The 18,924-nt window shown below is 40.0% G+C and overlaps 1 protein-coding gene across 1 annotated transcript in view; it reads left to right on the forward strand.

Annotated features, from left to right (window-relative positions):
* The window catches only part of TCERG1L (transcription elongation regulator 1 like), a 341,385-nt gene that overhangs the window by 243,813 nt on the left and 78,648 nt on the right, over positions 1–18,924 (forward strand). The window contains exon 8 of the mRNA XM_044662931.1: positions 15,804–15,958. Coding sequence (XP_044518866.1) covers positions 15,804–15,958 — 155 coding nt within the window. The remainder of the gene's footprint in view (positions 1–15,803; positions 15,959–18,924) is intronic.

An 18,924-nucleotide genomic window follows, 5' to 3' on the forward strand; every position in this document is an offset into this window, starting at 1 on the left:
ATAGAAGTCCTTTTTTCTTATCAATATGGACTCTTTATTCATTAGGGAGACAGGAACAAGCACTTATTAAGTGCTTACTCTATGTCAGACACTGCGTTGAATTTTACAAATGCTATCTTGTTTGATCCCATTACATGTGACATTTTCAAAGCTGATGCTTTTAGATAGTTCTAACAATTGACAATAAACAGGAACGACATTAAAGAAAGAGATCCCATGCCTAGTATGTGCTCTGGGAATGAAATAGGTAGAACTACGAAAGGATGAAAAGAAAATGATGGTGCCTTTGTTTTACATATGGAAGATGAATGTGAATATTTTAAAAAATCAGAGAGTATAATTATCAATGAAAATATTCAGATTTACTGCAACCTAAGGATTTGAGGCCTAAGTTATTTGTTTAGTTTAGGTGTTAGAAAATGCTCTGTTAGCTGTGCAATATTTTCTAAGGAACTTGTGATTCTTTTCACTTAGACCAGTGGTTCCCAAACTTTTTTGACCTACTTCCCTCTTTCCAGAAAAAAAAATATTACTTATATCCCCCTGGAAATTATGAAACTATTTATTGAACTCAGAATAGAATATAATACAAAAAAAAAAAAAATGTGGCCATCACCATTCCCCTGGATCGCTGCAGCACCCACCAGGGGGCGGTGGTGCCCACTTTGAGAATCACTAACTTAGATCATCAGAGGAAATACAGTGCCACATTTTCGCAAATGAATAACTGGAATATGTATAGTGCCAATGAAAGATATGCGAATGTAATGATGATGCAGCAAATTGAAATTGAATATCAGATTGTTCTAAATTTTCCACTTTGATGGGACTTCATAAGGTTCCTGCCATCCAGATTCATGTCTAACAGCTTTCTGTAGGTTCTAGTTCAGGCTTTTACTCTGATATAGTGGGATTATTTCTCTTTTGACTGATTACTCATTTTAAGTGTTAAACACTGGGGTTTAGGAGAGCCTCTTGAATCAAGTTCAACTAGTCATATGTTTTAAATCACCATTTTTGACCCAAGATGCCATCGTAACACAAAGTAGAGAGACCAGAACTATTGTAGAAGGAATTTAGGTAATGGAATTCTCTTTCAGTGACCTCCACTGAGAAATTTAAATAAAATTTTATGTACCCAATTAGAGAATATTATTGTCCCAACTCCTGCAATACAATATCTAATTAACTAATCTCTTTAAGTAACCTCTTTGTTGCATAGATTAGAAGCCCTTCACCATTATGATCTCCTCTCTCAATACTTATTTCAATATCTTTCCAAAATAAGGCAATTAGAATAAAATACAGCCCTCTAAACATGGTCTGATGAGAGAAAAGACTAAGGCATGAAGTAGAATACAGTACAATGACATTCTTTGGAGAAGTCAAAGGAAAGTATTGATGATACAATGAATCACTTATTGCCCCAAAGAAACCAAAGATGCAAAAATATCTGGATTTAAACCAAATCATTTTGAATAAGGGGCTTTTTATTCCTTTAAATATTAACTTTATACTTTGTTTCATGCACATTTGTACTTGTATGTCTAGAAGATTTTATAAGGTGATCAGTCTCTACTTAAAAAGTTTCAAAATGAGAGAAAAATAAGTATAATCACATACTTAGACATACATCAATGCATAGATGATTGTATGTGCTTCAGTGTGTTGCTTTTTGAATATGTTATAGGGTTCTACATATAGATGATAAATATTTAGAGGTATGGATTCTAGACATCATCATCAATGAGATAGTGTGAATTTTAGGTTAATCTCCAGTGGAACTTTTCAAGGATTTCTCCTTAGACCTGGAAATTTAGATATTTTAATAATTTATTTTAAAATTCCCCTCATTGTACTTACTGAATTGACAGTGACAAATGGTGAGAAGCATCATTAAATACTAAATAGCTGGGTGAGGAAAAAATTGTAGAGTAAAAACAGGGACTCACTTCCACTCCAAGCAATGTTAAAATAATATCTCAGTATTGATTCTGAAGCAATAGAACCAAGGAAAGGATGGGGTGATTCCCAGCAAGGAAAACTTAGAGGGTTGGCAGGAGGGATCTTAGTAAGGTGAGAAAGGACCACGGTCAGGTACAGGTCATGCCAGTGCAAGATGGGGACTATCAAATCAGTAGCAAAGACTTCCTAAAATCTCAACCCACAGAAGGTAATGGAGTTAGACAACTGGTCAGAAGGAGATTATGGGGGCCCTTTGCTGGCATTGAGATCAAGAATCTGTTGCATTTTCCATAAACAATTTCAGATCATAGTCCCAAGGAAAAAAAGAGCACTAATAGGAATTAAGACTCTGGTAACAGTTCCAAGGTAGAAAAGAGTACTTGTGGTCACTCACAGACTAGAACACAGGCTAGGAAACCACTGACTACACTTCCACTTAGATTATAAGGGAAATATTTGAAAACTCACAGAGCTCAAGAACTAATTCTGCAAACAGGAGCACAAAACCCCCAAAGCTTTAGATAGTGCCATCTACCACCAGAGAGCAGAGACCAATTATAATATAAAGTTAAAAGTCAAGAAATAGGCTGGGAAAATGAACAACCGCAAAAGTATCTCACTATTGAAAGTTACTATAATGTCAAAACAGCTACATGCAAAGCCTCAAAGGAAAAAAAAATGGAAATTGTAATCTCCAAAATAATACCTGAAGAGCTAAGAAAATACATTTTTTAAAATCAAATAAGAGAAGTAGAAGGAAAATTTGGGGGAAATGAGAATAAAGCTAGAAAATCCTAAAATAATCAGTAGCTTGATAGAGAAGACACAAAAAAATAAAGAAGGAAATGACACATTAAAAAACAGAATAGGTGGAGGCGGACATGATTGGGGATGTAGACTCAAAACTACCACACAAATGCAACTATCAACAATTTGGAAATAGGTCTTGATCGATGACACATGTTAAAACCAGTGGAAATACACATTGGCCATGGGAGGGAGGGGGAAGTCGGGGTGTGAAGAGGAAAGTAAGAGCATGAATTATGTAACCATGTTAACTTTTCAAAAAATAAATATTAATAAATGTTTAAAAAAAAACAGAATAGGCCAAATGCTAAAAGAGGCACAAAAATCTATTGAAGAGAACTTCCTAAAAACCAAATTGGCCAAATGGAAAAAGAGGCACAGAAATGCTCTAAAGAAAAGAACTTTCTTAAAAAATTGAATAGGTCAAATGGAAAAGCAGATACAAAAGCTTTTTATTTATTTATTCCTTAAATATTAGAAATGGAGATGGCAGCTGAGTGGCTCAGTGGATTGAGAGTCAGGCCTAGAGATGGGAGATCCTAGGTTCAAATCTGGCCTCAGATACTTTCTAGCTATGTGACCCTGGGCAAGTCAGTTATTCCTCATTGCCTAGTCCTTATCACTCTTCTGCCTTGGAATCAATACACAGTATTGATATACACAGTATTGATTCTAAGAGAGAAGGTAAGGGTGAAAAAAATAAATGGACAAGAATAAGTTAATGAATCAATGACACATCATGAAACAATAAAATGACATAAAATGAGAAAAATGAAACAAAAATATCAATATTTACTTGGCAAAGCAACTGGGCTGAAACATAGGTTAAGGATAGATAATTCAAGAATTATTGATTTATGAAAAAATCTTGGTTAAAAAATTCAAAGAGGGGCAGCCGGGTAGCTCAGTGGATGGAGAATCAGGCCTAGAGACAGGAGGTCCTAGGTTCAAATCCAGCCTCAGACACTTCCCAGCTGTGTGACCCTGGGCAAGTCACTTGACCCCTGTTTCCCACCCTTGCCTCTCTTCCACCTATGAGCCAATACACAGAAGTAAAAAGGGTTTTAAAAGAAATTAAAAGAGTCTAGCCACCATCTTTCAAGAAATTATCAAGGAAATTTCTTTGATATCCTAGAGCCAGAGGGGAAAATAGAAATTGAAATGATCTTCCAATCACCTCCTGAAAGAGATCTTAAAAAACTCCTAGAAATATTATAGCCAAATTGCAGAGCTCTCAAGTAAAGGGGGAAATATTGCAAAAAAGCTAAAAACAAAAAATTCAAATATCATGGAGCCACTGCCAAGAAAATGCAAAATTCAACATCTTTAATATAAAAAATCAGAAGGCTTATAAAAGATATTCAGGAGGGCAAAGGAGCTAGAATTACAACAAAGAAACATCTATCTGGAAAAATTGAGTTTAATCCTTCATGGAGGAAAAAAAAAAGTTATATGAAATAGAGGACTTTCTACCATCCCTGATGAAAAGATCAAAGCTTGCCAAAGCCAAATAGAAAAAAAAATAGTTTCAAATACAAGACTCAAGAGAAACATAAAAAGATGAATGGGAAAAAAGAAATCCAAAGGGTTTTAGTATGGTTAAATCATTTGTTTTCCTACATTGGAAGATAATACATATAACTCATGAGAAAATCTTCAATATGATGACATTTAGAAGCAATATACATAGACAGAAGACATGGGAGTAAGTTGACTATGATGTAATGATATCCAACATTTAAATTAAATTAAGGGGTGAAAAAGAGGAATATGCTAGGTGAAGGGGAAAGAGATAGAATGGAATAAATTATCTCACATAAAAGAGATACTAAAGAGTTTTTACAATGGAGGAGTAGAGGATTGTGTTGGGCAACACTTCAACCTTACTCTCATCAGAATTGGCTCAAAGTTGGAACAACATATACAATCAGTTGGACAGAAATCTTACTCTATAAGGAGGGGAGTAGGATAAGAGAAGGGGCTTGCTGATAGAAGGGAGAGTAGGTGTGGTGGTAGGCAGAAGGAAATACTTTTGAAAAGAGACAGGTTAAAGGAGAAAAGGGAAGGATAAATGGAGAGGACATATAATGGAGGGAAACACTCAGTAATCATGATCCTGAATGTAAATGGTATGAATTTACTCATAAAATGTAAATAGATAGCAGAGTAGACTACATGATTTAGATATAACTAATGAGAGTTTTGCTGTTAAATCTGTGGTTAAGGGAAGAATTTTTAAGAAAACAAGAGCCAGAATTAAAGTATGTAAAAATGGATAATTCTGATTACATTGAATTTAAAAAAGGTCTGCACAAACAAAACCAATTCAGCCAAGATTAGGAGGTAGAAAACTGGGGAAATATTTTAATAGTTAGTTTCTCTGACAAAGGTCTCATTTCTCAATATTTAGAAAATTAGACAAAATTTTAAGATTAGAAATCATTCTGCAATTGATAAATGGTCAAAAGATATGAATAGGCTGTTTTCATCTGAAGAAATCAAACCTATTTAAAGTCATGTCAAAAAATGCTCTAAATATTGATTTGAAAAATACAAGTTTAAACAATTCTGAAATGTCATTTTATATCTATAAAATTGGCTAATGTAACAGAAAAAAGAAAATGACAAATGATGGAGAGGATGTGGGAAAATTAGGAAATTGTAAGTGGAGTTGTGACCTGATCCAACCATTCTAGAGAGCAATTTGGAACTACCCCTAAGGGGTTATAAAATTTTGCATTCTCTTTGACCCAGCAATATAATTAATAAGTGAGTATCCCTAGAAATAAAAAGAAAAGAAATCTATATGTGAAAAAATATATCACCTTTTTTTGGGCTGGTGAGTAATTAGATATTGAGGGAATGTCAATCATTTGGGGAATGGGTAAACAAGATGAAGTATATGATTGTTATAGAAACTATTGTGCTCTAAGAAATGATGAGCAGGATGCTTTTTGAAAAATAACTTGGGAAGACTTACATGAACTGATGCAAACAAGTGAGCTGAACCAGAAGAACACAGTATAGAGCAATATTGTATGAAGATTAATTGTGAATGACAACTATTCTCAGTAATGCAATGATCTAAAACAATTTTGAAGGACTTATGATAAAAAAAATGCTATCTACCTCCTGAGGGAAAAAATATAGTCTAAATATAGATCTAAGCCTGTTTTTCTTAAATTTCTTTATTTTTCTTGAGATTTGTTTTGTTTGTTTTGATCTATTTTTCTTTCTCAACATGATTAATATGGAAATATGTTTTTCCTGAGTGCAAATGCATAACCTATATCAAAATGCTTTCTCAATGTGGGGGGAAGGGAAGGAAAAAAGTATTTAGAAATCATTTTTTAAGAGAATGTAAAATGATTAGGAAAATATTTTTAAAAACTGAATGAAGTAATCCAGAAAATCTCAAAAATCTCTAGTGAAGTATATTTAGCCATCAGTACATTATTATAAAAGTAGGAACTAGAAGCACCTGGATGGATCAGTGGATTAAGAGTCTAGCCTAAAGATGGCCTCAAATCTAGTCTCAGAGACTTTCTAGCTATGTACCACTGAACAAGTCAGGTAACTCCCATTGCTGAGACCTTACACTTTTCTATCTTGGATCTAATACATAGTATTCATTCTATTTTTTTAAAGGAAGAACATTATTGTCTTGTAAACTCAACATGAACCAGCAATATGAAAAGCTTGTGGTTCCACTGGATTATCTGGTCAGGAAAAATTCAGTATGCTGTTTGGTTCCAGATTCCTTGAGGAAGGACTTTGGCAAACTGTAAAAGTTGAGAGAAGGGCAACTAGGATAAATGAAGGACCTTGAGATCATGTCATTTGGTGATCACTTAGAAGAACTGAATTATCTTCAACTTAGAGGAGAGAAAATACTTAATAGGCCACTAGAGCTGCCTTCACAGATTTGAAGGGCTGCCAAACTGAATTAGTTTTGTCCTTCTTTGCTCCAGAAGGAAGAATCAGGGACAATGAAGACAAGTAGTAAAATGACAGATTTAGTTCTTACATAAGCAGGGAGGAGAGTGGGCAGTTTCCTCCAGATTTCAGTGGCCCAGAAGCAGAATGGACTTCCTGAAGGATCATACTTTCTTTCTTACTTGTTGGGTCACAAGATAGTTATATAACCACTTAGCAACCAAGGGTGCCTGAGAGGAAAATTTTGTCCATCTATTGTTTCAACCAGAGGGTCTCTGAGACTCAGTCATTTGGTTTCTAAAGATGCCCCTTTTATTACAGAAGGCAAGTTGGGGTCATATCCAAATACAAACCATCCTTATATTCTCCCCCAATTCATTCTGGGGTCCAGCTCCTTGTCTTTCTGTATCTTTTGGGGAACCTACGTCAATGGGCAGCCGTCTATTTGCCTGGTGGCTTTGGACAAAAAGTATTTTTCCTTGGCTTCCTTTCTATCCATTCTCAAGGAAGGATGTGAGAAAGGATCGAGACCTCTCTTGAACTGCTGTGTGAATTCCAAAAGATCCTTGGTGGTATGCTTTTATTTACTATAATCTTCAGTGATTTATTCCATTTATATCCATTCATGTATTCAGCAAGGCTTCAGCCAGTGTCTGCTATGTGTAAGACCCACGTGAGATGTTAGAATGCCAATTCTTCATCCCTCATGCTTTGCATATTCATTGAATTCCATCGATGTGGTTGAGGTTGGTTTAGAAAGACCTTAGAAATGGGCCTTCTCCCCAAGGTGTGCAGAAATGGAAATGGTGGGCATGTGCTGTCATCGGTCCTAAGGGGAAGGGAAAAGGCTGATGGGGAAGTTTCCCGAGAGGGTGCCCCAGTGCTAGCCCATGGTCCATGCATCTCTAGTCTCTTCTCTATAGCAGGGGCCTGAGGGAGCCATTCCCCTGGCCAAGGGGCATCTGGGAAACACACACAACTCCACACAAATGAGTGGAGAGTTGTTCAGTCTCTTCCTGAACAGTGTTCAAGTGACCAATATAGAGACAGTATGCAAAGGCATAGAATGTCCATAGTGCTTAGAGGCAGCCAGCATGCCTCAACAGCCATGGCTAGCACCTGGAAGATCACTGGAAATTAAATGTGAGGCCAGACAATGAACAGCATATCGCTGAGGAGCAGGGACCAATTTTTTAAATGGAATTTTGTTTTAATAAATCAAAAGCGGGGCAGTTAGATGGCTCAGTGGACTGAGGGTCAGGCCTATAGATGAGAGGTCCTGGATTCAAATTTCACCTCAGATACTTCCTAGCTGTGTGACCCTGAACAAGTCACTTAACCCCCATTGCCTAACCCTTACCACTCACCTGCCTTGGAAGTAATATAGCATTGTTTCTAAGAAGGAAGGTGAGGGTTTAAAAAAATAAATGGGGTTCTTCTTTTGATGATACTTCTCTCTGCTCTAGTCTCCTTCCTGCCTTAATACACAGATGAATAGTCTTGGACCCCAAATTTCTTTTACTCCATGCTAAAGGTTCTGGAGTTGTGCTGTTCTGAACAAGGGAGGTTAGATCTTAAGGGCTGAGAGTCTGTTGTGGGGTTGGTTCCCAAAGGCCTCCCAGCTGGGAGAACCCCACTCCTGGCATGGGTATAATTTGAGTCTGGCCTTGAAAATCTTGGACCAGGGCCCTGTCATCAGGAACTCTCAAAAGAGCTTTGGAGCGCCATGAATCAAGCACTGGGTGGTAACTCTTGGGGTTCATGAATATTTCCATACTTCAATTAATCATTCTTCCAGGCATAATTTGCATCAGTCTAGATTCCTGCCCAGCAGGTAGGGATGTCAGCAGGCACAGCTGAAACTGGGTATTCCTCCTTTGCCCATTCATGCATTTCGTGAATCTATTGAATTGAGGGAGAAGCAAAAAAGAAACAGGAGTCAGACAACAAAAAGAATAACTTTCTCTAATTATAAAGAAAGCAAACAGAAACATATTGTTTGTAATGTGTCTAAAAGAATATAAACAATTAACTTCCCGTAATGCCATGGACAAAGAGGATGCCAGCCCTTTCTAAAAGACTGCCATCCCCTTTCCCTGCCAGTGCTCCTGAAGCCGAGTTCTGCTGGCTTCCCTGCGCCATCGTGACGCAGTTCCTCATTTCCTTGATAACATGTTCTCCCTGTTAACTGTTGTCATTCCAGTCTTTCTCTTGGAATCTCCCCTGCCATTACCTTCCTCCTTACGTTCCTTATTCTGCATGCCAGAGATTCCCTCTCCTGGCAATCAGTGTATAAACTTTTGGAATCACATCAATGCTTTCCAGCTGGCTGATGACATGGTAACCTTTCTGGCTACCCAGTGTGCCATAGGCTGGCTATATGTCCGCATCAGGACCACCCAGGATGGCTTGAGAGTGAAACGGAGCATCCAAAGCCCTTGAATCGTAACTAGGGTACCCGAGATCTCGTCAGGCAGGATCTGACTCCGTGGGTCGCCAAGTCAGGCCTTTTACAGTTTTGCATATTTGTTCTCCTACCATACACACACACATGTACACACACTCATGTCTCCTGTGTTTGTGTGTGTGTGTGTGTGTGTGTGTGTGTGTGTGTGTGTGTGTATTCTCTGGGGTTATAATGTGGAGCCTAATACCAGCTCTAAAACTGACTACATATGCACCCTACCATGAGTTTCATTTCACTTCTTATGGCCTCAGTTTGCCAATCTGTAAGGGATTAGACTAGATGGCCCTGGAGGTGCCTTTCAAGTCAGCCTTTATGGCTGGATGATCCTGTAGGAATGGAGCTAGGATCTTGTCAATGAGAGCATTTCTCCAGGACTGTAGATCACCATTCAAGCAAGACTTCTCAGACTTATTCAAGACTAATTATGTTTTCCCCAAAATCTCACTTATTAAATCTGAAGCTTTCTTCTTGGCCTTTAATATTCCATGGCTATCAGGGTAGCACTTGAGCTGTCAGTTTGATATCTCTCACTTTCAAAGCATGAACAGCCCTTCTATTCCAGGCATAAATTTATTGGAATATATATATATATATATATATAACTGATCCATCTAATACTTCAGAATCTTCTGTGTTCTGTGATTTGTGGCCAGATAGATTCTCCAGAAGAAGAATATTAGTAATCTAGAAATGGTAGCAGGTTGGGATTGTTGACAGTGCTGAACAGTTTCCCGTAGTCCACCTATCTTGCCCTCCTTCCATTACAAACTCCCTGGGAGGCTGTTCAACCTCTCCCACTCAATTTCTTATTTTCTTACCCTTTTCCCTTTATTATTAGCTGTTCCCTCTTCTATCTACCTCTTTATTGGGCAGATAGATGGTGTACTGGATAGAGAGCTAGACCTGGAGTCAGGAAGACCTGAGTTCAAATCTGGTTGCAGACAATTGTTAGTTGTGTCATCCTGGGAATGTTGCTTTACTCTGCCTCAGTTTCCTCATCTGTAAATGAGATGAAGAAGGAAATGGCAAACTACTCTATTATATTTGTCATGGAAACCCCAAATCGAGTTATGAAAAGCTGGGTATGACCAAAAATGACTGAACAACAACAGAAACATTTCTTCATTGCCCTGCCTCACCTTCCCTTTAGTGCCTTTTTCTAAGGTCAGTGACTTTAGAGACTTTGAGGAGAGTTAGCATGGTATTAACTGAAGTCTAAAGCCATAGGCTAAAGAAACGATTTATCTGCACCAAGCCATGGACGGCCAGCCCTTAGACTCTCCAAAGTCAGACATTCATCCATTTTTCCTCGGAGAGTTCCAGAATGCCCAGCTTATCTTGTAATTTGTGGGCCAGAGTCCAACAGCCAGACCACTCTCCCTTGGGGCGAGCATCCCCCTTTGTCTCTGAAATATAACCCTGCAGCTCAGACGTCTTTGTTTTTCTCAGAACTGGTGAACTTCAGAGTCTGTCATTCCCTTACAAGATCCACCTTGTATAGATTCCCATCAGAGAGGTTAAGAAAAATAATGTGCATCGAACAAATTAAATGCAGATCGCACCTAGGCCTGCGTATGTTTCCAAGAAGAAATGTATATTCATTGCAGCAGCAACATAGGCAAGAGGCTAATTGGGAGGGTAGATCAGCCTCCCCAAACCATGTAATGTATTCCAAAGCCCAGTGGGAGGGATTTGGGGATTAGCCCATGCTTTGGACTGGCTTGGCCGATACTCCTTCCTTCTCAAGCCTAATTAAGAGCTGACAGCATATAGTTTCTATGTGTTCTCAGAATTAGAGCAAGCCTGCCTAGTCAGTGATATTTTCCCCATTTTGGTGATGGTTTCCTGGTGTCTTCAAGGCTTTTCAGATACACTTTCTCCTGTGCTGCTGAAACAAAAAGATAAGTGCCCCAAATTCTCTTCCAAGTCAGTATTATTGCTACAATATCCTTGCTGAGTAGTTCAAAACACAATTCATCCTTCTCAAGCAAAGATCTTAATTGTACAACTGAGCTTCTGTGCCTCTGGGGCTTAAAAATAAATATTAATAATGCCCAAATATCTGTTCGCATCCAAAGTCTTTCATTTTAAATTGTCACCGAGAGAAAGAGAGAGGAAGAGAGGCCGAGAGAGATGGAGGAGAGGGAGGAAAAGAAGAAACAAAGGAGGGGAAGAGCAACATGCACAACATAGTCATTGCTCTGGAAAGGATTAGGCCAAAACCAAAGGTCAGAGATGACCAGTGACTTTTCCAGTGTCTTGAGATGAAAAAATGGCCCCTGACTAGAGCCCATACAACTGGATCTGGAGTTCAAGACTTGACCCTCAACTGCAAACAGATACGGGAAAGTCTGCATCACTGGAGGTGATCGACCAGGCAAGGAGCCCTGACCAAACGGGGATTCCTCCTGCAGCTCCCCTCTGCCAGGGACCACCCGTCTGGAGGAGCTCTGTGGATGCCGCCGTGGAGATTTACACATATTCTTTAATTTACGACAAATGTCTGGACTTGCCAGAAAGAAGAAGCCAATGGGACAAGAAGTGGGCATATGTGACTGTTCGCATATATCCTTGTCCATAAGAGATGTCCCCAATGTCTTCCCACCCTCCAGAGGGGGTGTAAACCTAAGCCAGTGGCCAAGGGGTGCCAGTCTTGGGTGATGGGCAGGATGAGATGCTGAGTCAAAGGCATAAGAAAACGTCCTGGGTTTCTGGGCCGCGTCGTGTTTGGGTTCTGACTTGGTTCCATTTGATCACCAAGGAATGGGTTGGGAGGAATGGGCCCTCCTGGATTTCTTCCTGGGACGAAACTCAAGTCTCACAGCCTGGAGCCTCGTTCCCAGAGCCTCCTTGCAGAAGCCGAGCATGCGTGTTCCCAACAGGATTCGTAGTGATCCTGGGCCATAAGAATCCAATGAAATACCTTCTCTTTGTTCCCAGGGAGCTCCTTCCTGATCTTGGGAAACATTCCTTCACTGATGCCCGAATCTGAAAGGGAAATAATGGAGCTCTTATTGTGCGTTTTATGTTCCCTTCTCGCCTGGCTTCTATCAAGGGGGTTCCTGCAGTCACCGAATTGTGCATAATTTACAGCCTGGTATAATTGGCTTCAGGTTCTCCTCTCCAAAAGTGCCTGCTGCCACCCTCGGCGTCTGGGACCACAGCGGCCATCAGGCTGCCCAGAGAGGCTGCCTATCTCCTGACTGCACGTTAAAACAAAGCCCTGGGGAGCTAACCGCTTCTCCAGCACGTTGGCTTTCCCCCCAATTCTCAGTTCTCTCTGGACTCAGGAGAGATACCAAGTGGCGCAGAATCCGTATGGAGAGCTTAGCCTCTGACCCGGCCATTCCCCAGCCCTGGTTTCTGATCCTGAGATCCTTGAGTGAGGGGGGGACATGCTGGTGCCTTTAGGGAATTGTTGGATGCTGGGAAGGTTTTCTAAAGGGGTCCCACTTGTTGGTCCTTTGACCTATCATGACAGAGGACAGCCCGCTCACTCGTAGTAAGGAAGCCTAGTTACGCTCTCTCCAAGGGGTTTGTTTTTATCTCTTGGAAAGCCATACTTTGCTTGTTAACCTCCTCAAACCCGGATCCCTGGTCCTATGGGTCCATGTGCTTTTTGGTGTGGATGCAGAGGGGGATGCTGCTTCCCTGCAAAGACAGTGCCCTTGTAGTGTGTCTTCTCCCCAGAGGGTTTGGCAGATCTGGACTGGATGGGACTGGACTGGGCTAAGCTATGCCCCACTTTTTCCTTGTATGCACAAGTCAGCCCTGAATCATTGAACATGTGCGTTGGGGTTTAGGGAAGGAGTTTTGGGGGTCAGCGTAGAGTTTTCTCTGCATTAAACTAAGTGGCCCCAAAATAAATAAATTCGTACTTTGGGATTAATTTGCTCCATGACGTAGCTAAGTCAGGGATGGGATCATACCGCCCCCCCCCCAACACACACACATACACACACACACACACACACACACACACACACACACACACACACACAGGAAATTAAAAAAAAATGTAGCCCAGGGTATGCACAGAGAGCTTCTCAACAAATATCCAGGCACAGGGAGCAGGTATGGACAGCTTTGCAGCATTGATTCCTGGCACAATGGAAGGAGAGACTAATGGGTAAAAGGCAGTTACCATGCCTCAAAGTTAGAAGCTGCCAATAGAGACCTCTTAGCCAAAGGCTAAGGAAATTCCAAGGTCCTTGGCAGATTGAGGTTCTGGCTTCAGTTCAACTGCAACTCTGTGCATTAGACACATTGCTTGTTAGTCATAGAACTCATTAATCCCTGTGCCCACTACCCATATTTCCCATTCATCCCAAGACTAATTAATTCTTGTACCCATTAGCCATCGTAAATATTAACTACTATACCCATTCACTGATACAACCATTAAACTCTGGGCTTATAGAAAGTTTCCATTAGTCACTCTGCCCATTCACCCTGGGTGAGGTAAGATCTATGCCCCATCACCCATGCACCAACAAATTAATCTAATCATTAAATATTCTATCCTTGTGCAACTACCATCCCCATTGAATACTGTATCCAGCAATCACTGAGGTTCCTTACATCCACCTCCCTTAAACACTGTGCCCATTTGCCACCCTGGTTTTCAGTCACCAAACCTCATAGCCACACTAATCCTTTTTCTTGGGTCTTTGCACCTCTGAACCCATTCATCCTGCACTAAAAAGATGCTGTGCTCATTTATCCATCCACCCATTTGCCACTATGTTCATTCACCCCTTCATGGATTAATAATCAAAACTATTTACCACCGTACCACTAGACACTGTACCCATTCTCCGTGGTGCTCATTTGTTATGTGCTTATAATTTTTCATGCCTATGAGCGACAGTTTCCATTCGTTCTTGGGCCCATTCAAAATAATATCGATTCAACACACACATTGCAGAGTCATGGCCAAGTCGATGGTTTCATCAACCCCATCCACTTTTTCTCAATTTCCTTTTTTCCTAAGATGCTAGTGGTGTTATTTTCCAGAGTGAGGAATCACTATTTTACCTATGTAAACCATGTGGAAGACTGAACCACTACAGGACTCAAGAACCCTTTGAAAAATGACCCTTTTGGAACAAGTTTGTCTCCTGATGGTCAGTATGTCTTGTCTTGCTAATCAAGAGATGACTCAAGTCTCCTTCACAGACTCAGCTAGTGAAGTGATCAGCATTGCTCATGAATCAGAATCTTAGGGACGTGGGACCTCAGAGGCACGTCTTCTGATTAAAATCTAACTAGCCTGATCTAAAGCTAATTTTAATCAACAGTCATTGTATCTCATCACTTCTTCAGTTCAGAGTCATTCCTTAATACCTGCTAGAGAAACTCTACCAGACATCCAAGGCTTTCATTCTCTCTGGATAAGACAGGCTTTAGTCATCTCTTAATTAGCAAGATTTCCAAAGAATCTTGGAGAAAAGGGAAAAACAGCAACAACAAACCAACAGACAAACTCTAGGAATCAACCATTGTCCATCATTTTTCTTTTACCATTATTTGAGCCCAGTTTAGCGCAATGTAGTTGCTCTGTTTATTCAGGAGATAAAATGCAGTGAGATATATGATAAGGAAAGATAAGGTAAGACAAGCATTCCAAGAAAGAAGCTGTTTTGTTCTATTGCCAGTAGAAAACTATCTAGTCCTCACTAAAGCCCTAAGGGCTTTAATCTCTAGGGACAGATATTTTGCTTATTTTTTTTTCCTTCACAGATCATCTTCCAGAGGAAAAAGTAAAAGATTTTTAAGTCTAATTTTTAAAGAATTCGATCACCTTCAGATTGTAGAAAACACATGCCTAAGACTATAGATTTTAGTTCATTCGTATTTTCTCTCCTATAAATGCCCAAACATTACCTATTCCAAAATCCCAAATTAAAATTACATGGATGAATTTTTTGCTGCTAATATATAATGATACTTAGATTTTAGTGCTCTTCTGTGATGTTTATTAATTTTCTACTGTATAAATGTCTTTATTGTGCAAATGACAGGAACTTTCTAAACTGATTCAGTCCTGGAGGTTTTGAAATGATTGAGTTGGGGAGAAGGGTGTGAGGTGGTACCCTAGAAGTCTGAATCGAACTTTTGCCTGTGTGTCATTTAATTTCACTTTACATATGTGACCTCCCCTGTCTTTTTATTTTTCAAAGACCTGGTTATTTACATAATAGCTTTACTATGAAGGCTTCTTGTCATCTCGGTAGGAAAGAAAAAAGAAGGAACAAACGTAGAGGGAAGGATCTTAATTCTACTCAAGATATTGAAAGAGATTCTTAAAGAGACTTGGGTTTTTCCTATGAGATTATGTCATGAAGTGACACGATCTAGAGACATAATCTAATTGACAGTTTGGATATTACCAGTCTCCTCAAACTGTTGATAATATGTAAGTCATCGGAATAGCTCCTGGTATATCCCTGACACAAATGTATTATATCTCACATGGCTTAACAGTGTGAGGATGACAAGCATCCTTTTGCCACTATCCCAGTTTTAATCCTCTGTGAAAGTTGTTGATGTCTGTGAATTAGAAAACATGTGATTTGTTTCTAAATGTGTCTGAGTTGGACTAAGACTAGTCTGTTAATTAAACCAGGTGTGTAGTCTGGACTGGTGATGACCGAGTTTTCTTCTTCAACCCAACGATGCATCTCTCTGTATGGGAAAAACCTATGGACTTAAAGAATCGAGGGGATCTCAACCGGATCATCGAGGACCCACCACATAAGCGCAAGCTGGACGCTTCAACAAGTAACTAGTAGCTGTGATTATTTGCATCTCTTTTTATTGAGAATGTGTTTGTTAACCAAATATACCAATTGAGCTTAGAAACCAAAATACGTTTGTTTTTTTTGTTTTTTTTCTGGGCAATATTGGAATTGAAGTCATATTAGAGGCAGATATTTTTGCTATTTTACTAAGGTGCTAATTATGGTACTCTGGGCAGAAATATCTGCTCTGTAGTGAAGTCCTTTTACAGAGTCAGCATCCTTCTTTTATTTTTAGTAGTGAACTAATAAATGGTTGGTTTGTCAGGCAGAATAAATTTTCATCTCATCCATGAAGCAGAGGAAAGCTATTTTTTGAGGGTTTTTTTTCACTCAGAATATTTCTAGACATATAATGATTTTTTTTGTTTTATTTTGTTAAGCTAAACATTTCTTAATGAGTACTCGAGAACGAATTCATGCAGGACAATGGAGGAGGTTGTTTGATGGTGTCTAGACCCATGCCCTCTGTTTTGTTTGATTTTACTTTTGGGGGGAGGCAGGAAGAAATTGGATGGGGATGGCTGATCTAGGTAGGTAAAATTGCCTTTGAAGAAATTCCTTTGTCAGAACAGTAATGGTTTACTAAATTATTGTCTCAGAACATTGCCTGACCACCCCTGCGGTTAAGTGATGACTCGGGGGTTGTATAGAAAAGATGTGTCACAGGGATGATGAACACATGTTTTTTGAACTCTTAGGCAACTCCCTATCCATTACTCCTACTGCCTCTCGTGCACTCAGTTAAGCCTGCTTAATTATGATGAGCACTTGTCCTTGTCATTCAGTTGTCATCCTGTCTTTGTGTTTAGTCAGCTGGTTAATTATGTTAAGATGGCCACAGCCATAGACGAGCCAGTGATCACTGGTCTCTGTTGTAGAGAACTGGAAAATAAGCAGCTGAGTTTGGTAGAAATGGGATTTGTAGTGTGCAGAGCCCTGAAAATCCCACCATGGAAAGAGTTCCTTTTGGATGAGCTTTTTTTTTTTTTTCCATTCACTCTATGGTGGGGAATTCCTGCTAGAGGCACAGAAATACCCAGCATAGCCTTGTAACCAAAAGAGATAATGCAGAGCATTTGTAGTCAGCTCAAAGAGCAGCTTCTATCACTAGACAGGAAGATAGGACACAGCAAAAAGGGGATTGCGAGCCCTCAACACTACAAACAAATGAAAGGACATTTTTTAAAATCCCTTTTTATTTCTAGAATCTCTAATGTGAATGAATCCATCTTTATCCATTACAAAGACTTGACTTTAGGGGGAAGCAGCTCAAAAGTTTCCTTCTCCTGCTCTTCTTTCTCTTCTTCCTCCTCCTCCTCCGCCTCTGCTTGAAACTTGCACGATGACTTCTTCACATCACTACATCCAAAATATCATATACTCCCCAGAAGCCCCAGTTTCCCCCACTTTTAAATGAGGGGGGGTTTGAGTTGATGGCCTTTCCAGTTCTGAATGCATGACTCTTTGATCCAGTGACTAAGAAGGGAATCCACCTAGGATGAGTGCGCAGAGAACACAGGATGACTGCTATTGCAGATGATGAAGAATCCATGGAGGAAATAGAAAATGGGTGCTTCCGAGTGACTCAGCAAAAAGCTTCAAAACAATTTGGCAAGGACTAATGTACACATGCATGGGGAGAAGCAAGATGATTTCTGCTTTGCTGGCATTTTTTTTCTCCCCAAATCAAGTCTCATTCCAGCTTGCAAGACTTCTTATGTTAGAAATGAGAACAATACCACTGCATGAAGGACAAAGGCTGCGGCTGCCTACGATTTCCCCACGAAGGGCATAGTATCTGGGCTGAAGATTAATTTGTCCCAAATGATTTTACTGGCAAGGTTTCAGTCAAGGACGTCATCCTTTCCCTAGCTTCCGTGAGTAGGGTTAACCATCGATGAGATCCAGGTGTAGACAAGTCTGATGCTCTACATGCTCAAGGAGTGCTAAGTATGGCGGCACTCTAGTAACTTAGAGTGGCTAAAGGGAGCTGAGGTGAGGCCGGTGACTTTTATGTTAGTAGAAGTGATCAGACTGGTGTAGACGTGTAGAAAACAACACCGTGTTTGAGCCTTGATGAAAGCATTGGATTGTGACTTGACTCATTTCCCTTCAATCATTGGCCTAAGCCCAGTGCCATGCTAAGAATGAAGTCTCAGCAAGAAACTTCAGCACTGGGAGTTGTTGGTGTTTTGGCTGATGTGAGCACTGTTGGGTAATTACTTCCATCCTCCTCCTGCTTTTACCCACCGTGAGCCTTACCTTAGAGGAGCAGAGTCAGAATTTTCTATCTGCCAGCCAACAAAACTTTACAAGCCACAAGGTGAATTGAAAGCAGAAAAGATATCCAATCTACGAGTCATGAGTATCTGCTACAGAGGTCCAAGGAAGCTCAGTAGTAGAGGCAGGGGGGATTTCCTGCCTGGTAGAGGGGTTCCAAAGGGAAAGGGCATGCTTGACAGGTGGGGGGTTCTCCTTCTGCAGCAGGGGTATTCAGACAGAGATGCATGACCGTTTTTCAGGTGATGCCTAGCTGTTTCCACAATTCTGCCTTGGAACTGATATTTAGTATTGATTCGAAGACAGACCTAAGAGTTGGAAAAGAAAATCCTCTATAACCAGTTTCCACTTGTTCTCCTCCCACTCTCTTCTTAACTCTTCACAGTCTAGTTTCCAACTTATCACTCCCTAAAACCATTCTCTCCAAAGTTTCAAAAATGATCTCATTTGCTAAATTAGCAGATTTGTGTTTTTTTTTCTTTTTCTTAATCTTCATTCCCGTTGACTTCTCTGCAGCCTTTGGCACTGCTGATCACCCTGTCCTTCTTGATATTCTCTTTTCTCTGGAATAATGGGGCTCCACTGTCTCCTGCTTTTTCTACCTCCCTCATCCCTCCTTCTCTGTCTCCTTTTCAAGATCCTCATGCAGGTCATGGCCTCTAACCA

This window comes from Gracilinanus agilis, chromosome 2 (genome assembly GCF_016433145.1).
Source record: "Gracilinanus agilis isolate LMUSP501 chromosome 2, AgileGrace, whole genome shotgun sequence".
Lineage (NCBI taxonomy): Eukaryota > Metazoa > Chordata > Mammalia > Didelphimorphia > Didelphidae > Gracilinanus > Gracilinanus agilis.